This window comes from Podarcis bocagei (genome assembly GCF_964188305.1).
Source record: "Podarcis bocagei genome assembly, chromosome: 2".
NCBI classification, from domain to species: Eukaryota; Metazoa; Chordata; class Lepidosauria; order Squamata; family Lacertidae; genus Podarcis; species Podarcis bocagei.
This window is the reverse complement of record NC_138126.1, coordinates 71,302,194-71,318,014: the sequence shown is the minus strand read 5'-3', so window position 1 is coordinate 71,318,014 and position 15,821 is coordinate 71,302,194. Positions and strand designations below refer to the sequence as shown.

Genomic DNA, 15,821 nt, shown 5'->3' with positions numbered 1-15,821 from the left:
CTATCTATCTATCTATCTATCTATCTATCTATCATCTATCTATCTATCTATCATCTATCATCTATCATCTATCTATCTATCTATCTATCATCTATCTATCTATCTATCTATCTATCTATCTATCTATCATCTATCTATCTATCTATCTATCTATCTATCATCTATCTATCATCTGTCTATCTATCATCTATCTATCTATCTATCTATCTATCTATCTATCTATCTATCTATCTATCATCTATCTATCTATCTATCTATCATCTATCTATCTATCTATCTATCTATCTATCTATCTATCTATATCTATCATCTGTCTATCTATCTATCATCTATCTATCTATCTATCTATCTATCTATCTATCTATCTATCATCTGTCAGGGGTTCAGGGACAGAGGCACAGGTGAGGGGGGAGACGGAGAGCGATGGGGAAGAAACCCAAGACAGTGAGGAAGAGGATGACAATGACTTGAGGTCTTCCATGAGTCTCTCAAGTGAATCGGAGGATTCCCAGAAGGGGGCGCCCCTGGTCAAGCCAAGGGGGGGTCACAGGGGGGACCGGCCAGGAGCAGGGAAGCAGCAGGGAGACCCCGAGTGGGAGTGGGAGATCGGGGTCGGCTTCCCAGGAGGAACGGAGTGAGAAGGGTGGAGTTCCCAGTGTGACAGACGGAGCAGAGCAGGAAGGAGACAGGGGAAGGAGATCGGGGCAGGACGTCCTGCCGGAAGGGGCGGAGAGTAGTACAGGGAGTAGTGTAGCTGTCAAAAGGAAGGTCAGGGGTAGCGAACGCCCGCCAAGTTCAAATGTGGAGGCGCGCGGAAATGCAGAGAGCCCGGAGGAGGAGCATGGCCCCAAAGCACGAAGGAGGGGGGAGCAGGCATCTGAGGGATCCGCGTCAGGGGAAAGCAGGAGGGAAGGAACCCAGGGGGGCAGGAAGACCCTGCGGAAAAGAAAGGACAGGAAGAGGTGGTCTAGCACAAGCCTCTTAAGCTGGTGTAGAGGCGGGACCGACTCAGAGGGGACTTCAAATGTCTAGGCTAAAAGACGCGGGGCTGCACGCCTCGGTTGTGGAACCAATAATGAACTGCAATAAACATCCTTGTATATAAGAAGAGCTTGGCGTTGGTCTTTTGTGAGCTGAGACCTGAGGCAGCCCCTGACACTATCTATCATCTATCTATCTATCTATCTATCTATCATCTATCTATCTATCTATCTATCTATCTATCTATCTATCATCTATCATCTATCTATCTATCTATCTATCTATCTATCTATCTATCTATCTATCTATATCTATCCATCTATTTCTACTGCATCAGACCAACACGGCTACCTACCTGAATCTGTGTCACACAGGTTCTCTGTGTTCCACCAGATTTCTGTTATGCCAACTATATCAATGCTGTCTCCACACAGATGCTACTTAACAGGCCTATCTTTTTAAAGAGAATGGGTTTATTTGTGGGGTGGGTGGAACAAGGTACATTGCAGCAACTAAGAGGAGTGACCTTCAATGGCAGCCTATAGAGGAATAACATCACTACTTTTGATTTCCTTCCTTCCCACCTCTCACGTACAAAGATGTGGCTGGAGATTCGTCTTGCCCAAGTGGCCATTTGGCATCTGATCGAAGCCTGTGCAGACTCCTTTGTGCTTCAGAAGAAGGGAACAAACATGCTTGTTCTCTTGGGATGTTGAGGGGATGTTTCTGAAGACTGGCACATTCCATTCCCGGGTGGGTGCAGAGATAACATGATCTCTGAGGCATTGCCTTCCTCCTGTCACCGAAGTTTGCCCAGAGCTTAAAGACTTACATCCGCCACCGTCCCTTGCCCCACAAAAGAGGTAGAAGTCTTTTCACAGAGTGAACTGCTTAGGGTGGATTTCTCCCACAATACTAGATGACCACCTCCCCATTGCTCATCAGATCTATTTTGGGAGCAGGGTGGGTGGCAAGGGATGATCTATATTTCCATTTTGGCACTGGGCTGGGTGTACTAGTTTCAACCCACGGTTAGGATAATTGTTCCGCACCTGCTGGTCTTCTGCACATTCCCCTACCTGTGGCAGTGCTGCCACCAGGGAAAGTTTGGTGGGCCTGATCAGGTCCTTGAGGTGGCAGTTCCCACCACCAGCCCCTGGGATGTGTGGTCGAGTGATCTAATATCCTGGATAAGCTTAAGTATTTCATTCTGTGATAGGTCTTCTACTCCTTTTGCTGAAAAGACCACAAGTCATTAAGGGCTGGGCCAGCTTGTGGAGATGGGGTGGGGCGGGAGGAGGAGATGCCATGGAGCACTTGTGATCTCTGTACTTGCCCAGGAAGGGAATGTGCCAGCCTTGAACACCCCCCTCAAGAACATCCCCCTCAACAACCCAAGAGAACAAGCATGTTTGTTCCCTTCTTCTGAAGCACAAAGGAGACTCCACCTTGTTCCACACCACAAATAATGACCGCTCCCCGCTTAAAATGGGGGGCGCCCTTTGCGTGGACGCGTACAGCCCCTAGATCTGGAGCGGCTCCAACAGCATAGGCTTGGCTTTGCCTTCCCTCAGGTGGGATACCTGGAGGTCTCCACCTACCTCAGTCAGTTGTCCAATCCCACCTGGGGGAAGCGTTGCCAAGGAGACCACGCCAGGTAGGGGAGGGATTACCTGCCCACACAATAGAGGGAGGATCTTACCTAGGAATCCTCACTTGGCTCCAGAGCTTCTCCCACCCTACCCACCCTCAGTTAAGGTCTTATTTTGCAGGTTAACTTTTCTTCACAGGTTTTGCAGGTTAACTTTTCTTCACAGGTATGCGGGCGCTGCTACGTTAAGGTCGCTGTTAAAGGGCCTGAAAGGAATTTCCCTGAATTGGCAGGTTTCGCCTTTCCCGTAGCAAAACGTCACAACTTTGGCGGTATCAGGCCTTGGGCGGAATCCTTTTGTCCATCTTCCTCTTGCGGCGGCGATACCAGGGTTCCCTGTTAAAGGGGTTTTCTGAAGGGAGGCTTTGGCCGTACACCGAAAGGTCATCATTGCTCCCTCCTGCGGCGGCGGCGTTACGGGGGCGGCCATCTCTGCTTGAACATATGTTCTCCAGAGCCGGCCCATCCCCCCACACACACTGGATAACCCTGATGCTCCCTAGGTCCCCGGCTGGGGACCGGGGAGGGAGAACGCCCAATGCCTGAGCCAAGGTCTACCCACATTTGAAATTTAATAAAGTTGTGGCCAATTTAATCCCATAGCACGTTGTCTTGAGTCGTTATTCACATGACGGGGGGACCGTGCAGGATCTGGGGACTCTGCCTGTCCACGCAAAACTAATTCCCTTCAAAAATAACCCTGTTGCTCCCACTCTGTTCTTCCCTTTTGCATAAGTTGCTGAGTGGGATGTGCTTTGAATACATTTGGAGGCAGATATTTAAACTGGGCTGCTGCAACCCTGGACCATCATTCTCTCCCCCTGCACACGGTGTTCACGGTAAGAGCAGGAGAGAACCAGCTCCAGGATGATTGCTGTGCTGCTGCTGGTGTTTGGACTGACCCCTGCCTGCATATTTTCTGTCAGTGCTGACATCCCTGTGTACCCAAACTTTGACCCCCAAAAGGTAAGACGTTTACAGATGGGACTTTCAGCCACATTAACAGGATGGGGAAGCCTTACCTAGATAGGATACCAATAGAGCAGCTTTGCTCTTGAGTAAAGGCCCTGTTGCTTTTGTGTCCCCCTTCTCCTCTCCCCCAGACCCACAAGCTTGGTGATCAGCAAGCTGCCTGATTTTGATACATGCTCCTAGCTCTGGTAGGAAAATTCTAGAGATGAAGTGGGTTGCTTGTCAACTTTCTCTGCCCTATAAAATGTCAATCAAAATTCTTCTATTTTAGACTGTCGGGAAGTGGCACCCCATCGGGATGGCTTCCAAGTTGCCTGAGTTGACTGAGTATCAGCAGAAAATATCACCAATGGACCACATGGTGGAGGTTTCGGATGGCGATATGACACTCACCGCTAATTATATGTCGTTAGTACCTTACAACTGATACCTCTCCTCCCATCATGCATAGGCTGGGAATTGAACCGGGGTCCTTATGCATGCAAAGCAGGTGCTCTGCCACTGAGCCACAGCCCTGATTTCCCCTGAAATCGTTTTGAGATGCTTTGGAAAGGGCATAAAGTTTCTGGAATTGCCAGACAATATTGAGCTGGATGGAGCAATGTCCATATTTTTTATAGAGCTGCTGCTTAGGGAAGACCACATGTTTCCCATCCCCTATTGTCTTTTTTGGGCGGTCTTGTTTTATCTTAATATATCATAAAGAGCCACTTAGGTTGGGCATAGCGATATAAATAAAAGATTGCTGGAATGCTAATGGAGATATTGAGTAATCCTGCGGAAACCTTTCCTGTAGCTATTGAAAGGGCCACTTAATAATATTGAGGCCTCCAAAAAGGACTGTTCATTTTGAAGGCATTGACAGCAACAGGGTGCTATTCCTCTTGACACTCTGGCTATCCTTCCCTCTGGTAAACACTAAGGCATCTTACTGGTACTGTATTCTTCCATCAGTGGCTCTGACACCCTAAAAAATACAAGAAGAGGAGGCAAGGCAGGAAGCAGGCTGGGTATCTGGTTTTGAAGTGCTTTCATTTAGCTCTCTTTTCCAGGGATGGTGTCTGCAAACAATCAGCTATTATGTTAAATCACACTGACAAACCTGGTGTATTCAAAATTCCCAGTAAGTACGAGTGCCATGAGCCACCCTATTACCTGATGACAAAGTATGTTTTGTGATCGGAAGATCCAGATGCTGTGATTTGGGCAAATGTTCAAACATCTGTTCTTTTTCCCATTTACTTTTCCCATTTCTTTTGAGTGCAAAATCGAGTTATGAGGGGGAGAGCAGTGCAATCACTCACCCACCAATAAGGTTGTTTATTTTAGGAAATACATAACTTGCCTAGAAAAAGGTTACTAGGTCTACCCAGTGCTTTTTTTCTGGGGGGACACAGGGGTACACATACCCTTAAACATTTTGTCAATCTAAGTTTGGCCTCACTGAGGGGGCAGTATTTCAATATGAGTAGGAATATGAGAGGACCCCTAAACTTTTTTTTTGAAAGAAAGCACTGGGTCTCACTAAACATAAGTAGCCTAGAGAAAACAAAGGCAGCTATGCTTGCTCCAGAGGTCTTTCGGAAGATCGTTCCAAGCTGACCTCTCATCTTGAGATTCAAGAGAGAAGTGAGAGGAGGAGGAGGCGGTTGTAAAGAAGATGCAGCATAAGACTATCAGTCTAAATAACAAAGAGATAGGAAGGGCAAATGAGGAGTTAAAGGTACGTAACAGTCTGGTTATGTGGAAGTCCTTTGCCCATCTTTACCTCATGCAAGCCCTTCTTTTGCAAGCTGATTTTCCCTCAGTTCAAACAAAACATATAAATATTTTTAAATCTCCACCTGCGTTTTGTGATCTGAGAGCAAAAGAGCAGTATATGAAGGTTGGTAAAAGAGACATCACAGCACAGTGGTACCTCGGGTTAAGAACTTACCGGTAATTCGTTCGGGAGGTCTGTTCTTAACCTGAAACTGTTCTTAACCTGAGGTACCACCTTAGCTAATGGGGTCTCCTGCTCCCGTCGCATCGCTGCCACGTGATTTCTGTTCTCATCCTGAAGCAAAGTTCTTGACCCGATGTACTATTTCTGTGTTAGTGGAGTCTGTAACCTGAAGCATCTGTAACCTGAGGTACCGCTGTAACAGGAAACTGCCAAAAACTATTTGTCCGTTTGCCTGAGTTTGACCCACTCAGACTGACGGTGGCGCTTTCCATCCCAGTGTCAGAAGTCTCTTTCCATCCCAGTGACAGGATCCTTTTAAGTTGTACAACATCAGGAATTGAACCAGGGACATTCCACATGCAAAGGAAGTGATTTACCCCCTGAGTTATGGTTCATGGCAGATGGTTAAACCAATGCCTCCACTTCCCTACTTAGGAGGATATGATTTGCCTTGTTGCCATCCAAAATTAATCTTGGGCTTTTCAAAATGGAGGACTCCTGCTTTCTCTTTTGATCTCCCCTCTGTTTAACCAGGAGGAACTTGAGTGTTTCACTCAAGGCTGCACAAGGGAGTTCTGGGTTACAGCTGGGATCTATGTTCTCAGACCTGGGGAGCAGTCTTTGCTTCTTTATCACAGAATCCCCGGCAGCCAGACAACTGATCTGTATAGTACTGGGAAGGGACTCTGTCACCCTACAATCTTTATCTTGCAACTGATCCTTTAAGCTGCCCTCATATATATCATCATATATATCATGCCCTCATATATATCATCCCAGTCTGATTGGTTTTTTTGGTGGGTGGGTGAATTAATCATTATTTTGGTAATATTGTGCTCGATAAAGAGTGCTGGAGAGCTTAAAAGTTGGCCAGTCTTTCCTGACACTAGGATTGGCTGAAATAAATGTAATGCTCACCTAGAGGGTTTTATTATTTTTGAAATGGACCAACACAGCTAGTTTTTGCTTTTCTAGTGAGGTTCTCCAAAGCCCTTGGGATGCCGCAGGAAAAGTTCTAGTTTAACAGAGCCAGGCAAACAACAACAACAATTTTGTTACTTATATCCCATCCATCTGACCGGGTTACCCCAGCCACTGTGGGCGGCTCTCAACAAAGTTAAGGAGGAGCAGAAGGGGTGGTGAGTTCTCACTGTCTAGAGCCTCTCTGCAACCTGCTTGCTCTGCTAGTCTCCAAACAAGACTTCTGTAGGGTCTAAGGTCCCCCCTCCTCGCTGCCACATACAGTGGTATCTCTAGTTGTGGACACAATATGTTCCGGGGTGCCATTTGCACCCCGAAAAGTCCGCAACTAGAGCGCTGCTTCTGCGCAAGCCTGGAGTGCACACGGCCATTCTGCGCATGTGCGAAGCGTGCAGAATGCATCTGCAACATGAAGCAAATGCAACATGAGGCGAACGCAACTAGAGGTATGACGCAACTAGAGGTATAATTAACGCAACTAGAGGTATAATTAAGGTGACTAAGAGTGGCTGATCCCCATTTGCCTGCCCCCCCTCCACTAACAGCCAAGAAATGAGGAACCCGCTTCCTTCAGTTGATATCTTGTGTTGTTTCCTGTATAGATGGTATTGCCCACATGATGGATATTGATTATCAAAAGTATGTCATTATGCACGTGAAGAAATTAGAACATGAAGCTATGTTTCTGTCTGGTATGTGTTATGCCAATGGATTTTATTTTTATTTATTAAATACAGCTCTTCACCCTTAGATCTCAGAGCAGTTCACAACATAAAACAAACAAACCAATACCCCTCACTCCACCCTGTGGCATATCTGTGGTTCAGCGAAAAGGATGCTAGTTAGTTAGTTAGTTAGTTAGTGTTGCTCTTTTTCAACTCGCTCCTCAGCCACAAAGAAGTTACAAATCTCTCTCTCCCTCTCTCTCTCTCTCTCTCTCTCTCTCTCTCTCTCTCTCTCTCTCTCACACACACACACACACACACACACACGGCCTAAAAGTCACAAAAGGAAAATGGGTTGGGAGGAGAGGAAAGAAGCAAGCTCAGTTTCAAGTTCTGAGCTGCAAGTTTTTCTGTGGACCAGCCAGAGCAGGAAAAGTTCAAAGGAAGGAGACGGAGCCAGTGCTGCTCCTCACTCTGCAGTGCTGAAGGAGTTGGCCCTGCCCTGCCTTTTCCATCTGTAGTATAGTTTGGTGGCTGGTGGAAGGTTTTGCCTAAAACATCTGGACGGATACCCTAAGTTTATGGAAGGATACCCTAAGTTCTGTTCAATCCAATTATGGCTCTAGTTAACATACAAAAATATAATATAAAATCATTGAATATCTTTATCTATACTTATTTGGCTAATATACACCCCCCTTTTTTCTTTTTTGCTGTCAACAGTTATCTGTACTGTACAGAGTTAAAAAGAAGGAGGAAAACCTATTTAAAATCTTGACTACAATAATCTTCTAGAATAAAAAGTGGCTAATGGAATAATCAGCCCTTCCCATGGTGAAAGAATATCTTTTTTGGAAAAGGGAGCTGAACCCTAAATAATGGCCACTTTAGCACTTCACAATGATGCAGCAGAAAGAGTAGCTACCATAAAGCCTCCCACTAGCAAATAGGCACAGTCAGCACCTGTGTAGGCTTTCAGTTCCTTTAAGATCAGGCATGGACAAACTCGGCCCTCCAGATGTTTTGGGACTACAACTCCCATCATCCCTAGCTAGCAGGACCAGTGGTCATGGATGATGGGAATTGTAGCCCCAAAACCTCTAGAGGGCCAAGTTTGGCCAAGCCTGCTTAGATCCTCTTCCCTGGTTTCATGAAATGTGTGGGGGTTCTGTCCCTGAAAGTCTAATGGACAATCCAGAGAAGATGGCAGGAAGAAGAGACTTTGGGTGCTCTATAGACATAAAACAGATATTTCAGCCTTTCTGGGAACAACAATTTACTCAACCTTTGCTTGTGTTTAAAGCTAGGGGATCGGAAGTGGGAGATGACATCAAAGAAAAATTCAAGAAATTAGCCTTGGAGCAAAACTTTCCTGCGGCACACATCAAATACTTTGAGAACGTTGGTAAGGCAACCTGATCTCAATATTTTTTTATTGTAGGTGTGTATGAATGTCCCTGTGTGAAACAGAATCTGAGGAGCTATATTTAGTCTCAGAGAGATTCACAAATCTGGATCACAACTACAGTTTGAGTACAGTGGTACCTCGTTTGCTGAATGCTTCAGTTGAACATTTTGGTTTTCACCGAAAACCTGGAAATAAATGCTTCCGATTTGAATGCACCTCGGAAGTCGAACGGCCACTGAAGCTCATTTCTCAATTGTCTCAGTTGAATTTGCTGACTGCCCATTGCGCCTTGGTTGTCGAACGTTTCAGAAGTCGAATGGTCTTCTGGAACAGATTATGTTCGAAAACCAAGGTACCACTGTAGTTAAATCACTGAAATTAACTGAGGTCTGATTTCCATGCTTAATCATAATTAAAGCACCTGAAGCTATCAGGAATTGAGTGGGGGGTTGATTTGCTAAGGGCAGCAGACAATTTGGACCTAGCTGTGGGGATGGATAGGAAGGAGTTTGTTCTACATCCCTCAGCTGGGGTGGTGTGTGTGGTGGGACTCCGGCAATTCTGGCTCCTGGGCAGGGTCTGTCTAGAGACCAGCTGAGGGACGTGGGTGGCGCTGTGGTCTAAACTGCTGAGCCTCTTGGGCTTGCCAATCAGAATGCTGGCAGTTGGAATCCCTGCAACTGGGTGAGCTCCTGTTGTTCTGTCCAAGCTCCTGCCAATCTAGCATTTCGAAAGCACGCCAGTTCAATTAGATAAATAGGTACTGCTGCGGTGGGAAAGTGAATGGCATTTCCATGTGCTCTGCCTTCATCATTGTTTTCCATTGCAGCAGAAGCTGAAGGCAGCCCTGTTTAGGGAAGCTTTTAATGTTTAATAGACTATTGCATTTTGATATTCTGTTGGAAGCCACCCAGAGTGGCTGGGGAAACCCAGCCAGATGGGTGAGGTATAAATAATAAATTATGACTAATATTATTATTATTTAGTCATGCTGGCCACATGACCTGGAAAGCTGTCTGTGGGTAAATACCGGCTCCCTCAGCCTGAAGCAAGATGAGCACCACAACCCCACAGTCACCTTTTACTGGATTTAACTGCCCAGGGGTCCTTTACCTACCTTTTTACCTAGTTCCCAGCTCTAGATAATGGCCTAGTTGGGTCTATCAACTCTGTCTTCGGCTGCCTTATGGGGCTCAGATTCCAATTAATTAGAATTAAAGTAGCTTCAGTCCCAGCTGCAAGGAGGCAGCTTCCACTTGGCTGGAGACTGGGGGGAAACCCAGCCCAAAAGTTATGCATATCTTAAAGGAAGATATAGACTTCAGGATTGTCTCGGCATATAGACTGGGAAGATTGGTAAGGAAAGACAGATCCAGAGACTGTTTGATAATTTTAAGATCAAAGGAAGAGAGAGACAAGATCCTAGGTCTTCACTTCAAAAAAGCAATTGAAATACAAGACAAAAGGGTGGAAATTTATAGAGATATTCCGAGACAGTTGCTGGACCTCAGAGCCACCTATACAGAACTAGCAAAATTGCTGAGACACAACGCAATTCCCTATAGGTGGGAGTTCCCACAAGGATTATCCTTCACCTACAAAGAAAGGAAGGTTAAAATCAGAACACCTGAAGATAACCAAAAGTTCCTTCACGACCACGGAGAAGATCTCCAAAAAGGAGTAGATTGGCTTCCAGTCTTACCAGCACCAATACTGCCTGGAAGCGGGCCAACGCCTGCACCCTCGGGATCTGAGCAAAAGGAAGGCACCTCATCCTAAGAACATCTTAAATAGAACAGGATGTCTCTGCAGCTACTTAGTTGGAATATAAATGGCGGGAATTCTCCGGAAAAAAGAAGGAGGATATTTCATATCCTAAAAAAAGAACAATTGGATGTAATATGCCTTCAAGAAACACATGTGACTAGGCTCCACAGGAAAGTATTAATCAATAAAAGACTTGGCCAAGAATTTATCTCATCAGACAAAGTTAAAAAAAGAGGCGTTGTAATTTATGCAAAGGAGAACCTGTCACCAAAATTTCTATTCAAAGATGATCATGGAAGAATTCTCGCAATTGAAATTCAAACACAAGGGGAAAAGATTTTGATATTAGGAGTTTATGCGCCAAATGATGGAAAATCAGAATTCTATAAGAAGCTGCATGAGACAATGATGGACTATTTGGACTATTCTAACATTATTGTGATGGGAGATATGAATGGGGTGGTGTCAACAAATATGGACAAATCCCAAAATCAAAACTTAACAACAGACGGCAGACTCCCTAAAACCTTTTTTGAAATGACAGACAATATGGACTTGATTGATATCTGGAGGACAAGGAACCCCTTGGGTAAAGAAGGAACCTTCTTCTCTGAGGCCCACTTGTCATGGACACGAATTGACCAAATTTGGATCTCTAGAGGGCTGGCCCCAAAAACAAGAAAAGTGGAAATCTGCCCAAAAACCTGCTCCGACCATAATGCCTTAAAAATGGAATTGAGACTTTTCCCAACTGGATCCTTCAGATGGAGGATGAATGACACCTTGTTAAGAGATCAAGAGATTGTTAAGAAGGCCCAAAAAACGCTAAAGGACTATTTTGAAATAAACTTGAACACTACGGTGGAGAAAAGAACAATCTGGGATGCAAGTAAAGCTGTAATGAGAGGGTTTCTGATACAACAGAATACAATAAAGAGAAAATTTTGGAATGGAAAAAAGGAAAAATTTTTAGAGAAAATAAGTGAAGGAGAGAAAAAGTTGAGAACCAAACCGAAGTCAAAAGAGGTGCTAAGAGAGATCAAATTCCATCAAGCACAATATTCGAAATTGATCAATCAAGAGATTGAGTGGAAAATTAAACAAATGAAGCAGAGATCGTTTGAATCAGCAAATAAATGTGGAAAGTTGTTAGCTTGGCAGTTGAAAAAAAGACAAAAGTTAAATACGGTCACAAACTTGGAGATTCAAGGAAAAATAGTTCAGAAACCAGAAGAAATAAGAAAGTGCTTTCACAGATACTTCAAAGAGCTTTACGCACAGGGGCCTCAGAAAGAATCGGAAATAGATCAATTTTTGAGGACAAATGGATTATCTAAAATAAGTCAAGATAAAAGATCAATTCTTAACAGCAAAATAACTCAACAGGAAATTGAAGGTGCAATCCAAAATATGCAGCTGGGCAAATCTCCAGGCCCGGATGGACTCACCTCCAAATATTATAAGACTTTGAAGGACTTCTTGATACAACCGTTGTTGGAGGTTTGTAACCAGATCATGGAGGGGAGGAAGGCACCGGAAACGTGGAAAGAAGCATTCATCACATTGATTCCCAAGTCAGAAAGGGAAAAGACCCAGCTTAAGAACTACCGTCCCATCTCACTCCTGAATGTGGATTACAAAATATTTGCAGACATTTTAGCAAATAGACTTAAAAATGTACTAAATGAAGTAATTCACAAGGACCAAGCAGGCTTTCTCCCTGGTAGACACATGTCTGACAACACCAGGAACATTATCGATATATTGGAGCTGTTGCGAATTAGAAACACAAGGGCTGCTTTAATCTTTATTGATGCGGAGAAAGCATTTGACAACATTTCTTGGATGTTTATGAAGAAAAACTTGAAAGGGATGGGAGTGGGACGGGGGTTTGAAAATGGATTAGAAGCAATCTATTCAGAACAAAAAGCTAAACTGATAGTGAACAATGTGGTATCGGAGGAACTCCAAATTGAAAAAGGGACACGACAGGGGTGCCCTCTATCCCCTCTGTTATTTATTTCTGTTCTGGAGGTATTGCTGAATATGATCAGGGAGGACCAGTTGGTGCAGGGTATAGTGGTCGGAGCGAAACAATACAAACTGAAAGCTTTTGCAGATGACCTAGTCTTGACAGTACAGGAGCCAGAATCTAGCACAAAAAGAGTTCTTGAACTTATCTTGGAGTTTGGTCGGGTGGCGGGATTCAAGCTAAACAAACAGAAAACTAAGGTTTTGGCCAAAAATTTGACGCCTACAGAGATAGAGGGGTACCAGAAAGAGACAGAGCTAAGTGTGGTTAAAAAAGTGAAATACCTGGGGGTATCTTTGTCCACCAAAAACTTAAATCTATTTAAAGATAATTATGAAAAATGTTGGCTGGAAATTAAAAAAGACTTGGATATTTGGTCAAGATTGAAACTTACCTTGTCAGGCCGAATCGCAGCTATAAAGATGTGTGTTTTGCCAAAAATGTTATTTTTATTTCAAACCCTCCAGGTCGTGGACAGAATGGAATGTTTTGGAAAATGGCAGAAGGATATTTCTAAGTTTGTCTGGCAGGGCAAAAAGCCCCGAATTAAATTCAAAATACTAACTGACTCAAAAGAAAGAGGGGGGTTTGCCCTGCCGGATTTAAGGTTATACTACGAAGCTGCAGCCTTCTGCTGGCTGAAGGATTGGTTTCTGTTGGAAAACACCGATGTCCTAGATCTGGAAGGGTTTGACAATGTTTATGGTTGGCATGCATACTTGTGGTATGACAAGGCGAAGGTTCATAAACTGTTTAAAAACCATATTGTCAGAAAATCAATTTTTGCCGTCTGGATGAAGTATAAGGACTTACTAGAAAGTAAGACCCCGAGGTGGTTATCACCAGTGGAAGCCAAGATTTCTAAAAAAAGGCCCAATATGGAGGCCTACTGGCCAAAATATTGGGAATTAATTGAAAGAGTCGGAGACAACTGGAAGCTCCAAAGCCAGGACAAATTAAAAAGTAAGGTGCGAGATTGGTTACATTACGCTCAAATTCAAGAGGTATTTAAAATGGATAAAAAAGTGGGTTTCCAGACGGAGAAATCGAAACTGGAGACGGAGTTATTAGAACCAAAGACTAAGGTACTTTCGAGAATGTATGACTTGCTGCTTAAATGGAACACACAGGATGAGACAGTTAAATCTGCTATGATAAAATGGGCACAGGATGTAGGACACAATATTATGTCTGAGGACTGGGAAAGGTTATGGAACACCGGTATGAAATTCACGGCATGTAGTGCCTTGAAAGAGAACATTATGAAAATGGTATACCGGTGGTACATGACCCCAGTCAAGTTGGCTAAAATATATCATCTGTCTGATAATAAGTGTTGGAAATGCAAGGAGGCAGAAGGGACATTCTTTCACCTCTGGTGGACCTGCCCGAAAGTAAAGGCCTTCTGGGAAATGATATATAATGAGTTGAAAAAGGTATTTAAATATACCTTTTCTAAGAAACCAGAGGCCTTTCTCCGGGGCATGGTGGACCGGAAGGTGCCAAAGAAGGACAGAACCTTGTTTATGTATGCAACCACAGCAGCTAGGATTCTTATTGCAAAGTTCTGGAAGACACCAGATTTACCCACACTGGAGGACTGGCAGACGCAGCTGATGGACTATATGGAGTTGGCAGAAATGACTGGCAGAATTCGAGATCTGAGCGAAGAAACAATGGAGGAGGACTGGAAAAAATTTAAGGACTATTTGCAAAAATATTATAAGTTGTTTGAATGTTAAGATTGTGCACGATTAAGAAACGTTATGCTTCTGCAATTTATCTAAGTAAATGATAAAGTAAGTATTGATGAAAAAAACGAGACAAATTAGAAACAAAATATTATGTTTATTAAGAGTGTTAAAACTAAATTACAAATTTCCGAAATTGGTAACATAATAAATTCAAAGGTATAATAAGATGGGAAACAAGATAACAAATTGCTGAACTGGCTAGAATAATGAATGCAATGCTGAGAGGATGTGAGGAGGTCCAAAAAGAAAGCGAACTGTTGAAGGACGTTGTGAAAGTTACTTAACTTTTTCTTCTTTTTCTTATTTTTCTTCATATATAAAAAATGTTTCTTGCATGTTGCTATGTAAACAAATCTGTTAACCTATGGAAAGAAACGCAATAAAATTTTTTATAAAAAAACAAAAAAAAAACACAAAAGTTATGCATGGAATGCTGGCCTAGGTGGCTATCGTATTTGAAGGTTCATATTCCCCCAAAGACCTTAGTGAGGACCCGTCCTTCCTGGCCACATATCAAAACCTTTTCTTGCTGCTGTCAATATACTTGGCTGCTTCAGCTCTTTGGTTTTTACACCTCTGTGTTGTTTATTTTATCTGCTCTTCTTTCATTGGCATAAATTTTTATATGCTCTGTTTCCCACCCCCAAAATTTCTGCATTTGTTAACTGTGTTGAGTGGCTCAGTTTTGAACTAGAATGGTGAGATACACATGTTCCTCAAAGTGGCTGACCCATTGAGGCAAATAGGACACGGTCCCACCAGCTTTAGTCTGCCCCTAGGGAGTCTTCACATGCCCACCTTCTTACTGACCACCAGCCAAGGAGTGGAACTCCTTGAGAACTTCCTCCTTCATCTCAGTGTTGCCCCTGTAGAGCTCAGTAGGCGAGGGCCTCTCATTGGCTGTGGTTGCAGCTGTCATTTGCTCTGGCTCCATCTGCTGTTGGCCTCCCTGCCTCCCATGCCACCAATCCCAATGGGCATCATCTGCCACTGATTCCAAATAAAGAAATACATATGAGTTGCTCACATTTTCTTCCTCCTTACCAGTTTCCCTGACACTCTTATCTTCCTTTCTCCCACAGAACAATGCACTCCAAAAGCTGCTTAATAACCAGATATGGCATTTCTCCAGATATATTGCAGCATTGGTTAATAATCAGAAACACCCAATAATCATTGCTCTTTCTGGATGGTGGAGATGATGATGACTACAGATCCATGCCTCTGTCCACTCACCACATTTCTAGCTGTAGAAATTGATGCAAGTAGAACAACAACATCTTTGGGTTCCTCCCTCTCCTGAAACTATTTTTAAAATGAATACATTGCTTAGATCTTGCACACATTGTCAGAAGCATTATTGGAAGTCAAAATGGGAGAAGATAAACATATACGAACCTATCAAGCAGCCAAAGCACCTGCTCAGTGAGTGCTCAGCTGTAGAGGTCGCCAATATGGTTCTCCAACTTTGGCCATCCATGCCCATTGGCCAGGCTGACTGGGACTGATAGCACTGATGGATGGGGTTCAACAACCTATGAAGATCACCATGTTGGCCACCCCTTGTCTACTCTGCATTGGGAGTAGCTCTCCAGAATCTTGGAATGAGAAAGGCTTTGCCCATGACACGCTCTTCCTTTAATTGGAGGTGCCAGAGAGAGGCAC

General features: G+C 43.8%; 1 protein-coding gene across 2 annotated transcripts in view; it reads left to right on the top strand.

Annotated features, from left to right (window-relative positions):
* LOC308582482 (epididymal secretory protein 4-like) overlaps window positions 1–15,495 on the top strand; it is a 33,337-nt gene extending 17,842 nt beyond the window's left edge. The window contains exons 1-6 of one of the 2 annotated variants that reach the window (XM_081185696.1): window positions 3,409–3,598; window positions 3,876–4,012; window positions 4,657–4,727; window positions 7,133–7,222; window positions 8,499–8,600; window positions 15,239–15,495. In XM_081185696.1, coding sequence (XP_081041822.1) covers window positions 3,500–3,598; window positions 3,876–4,012; window positions 4,657–4,727; window positions 7,133–7,222; window positions 8,499–8,600; window positions 15,239–15,264 — 525 coding nt within the window. In that variant the 5' untranslated portion in view covers window positions 3,409–3,499 and the 3' untranslated portion in view covers window positions 15,265–15,495. Of the gene's footprint in view, window positions 1–3,408; window positions 3,599–3,875; window positions 4,013–4,656; window positions 4,728–7,132; window positions 7,223–8,498; window positions 8,601–15,238 lie in introns of those variants that run through there. The other variant, XM_081185697.1, reaches the window with a different exon arrangement.
* The last annotated feature ends 326 nt before the right edge of the window (window positions 15,496–15,821 follow it).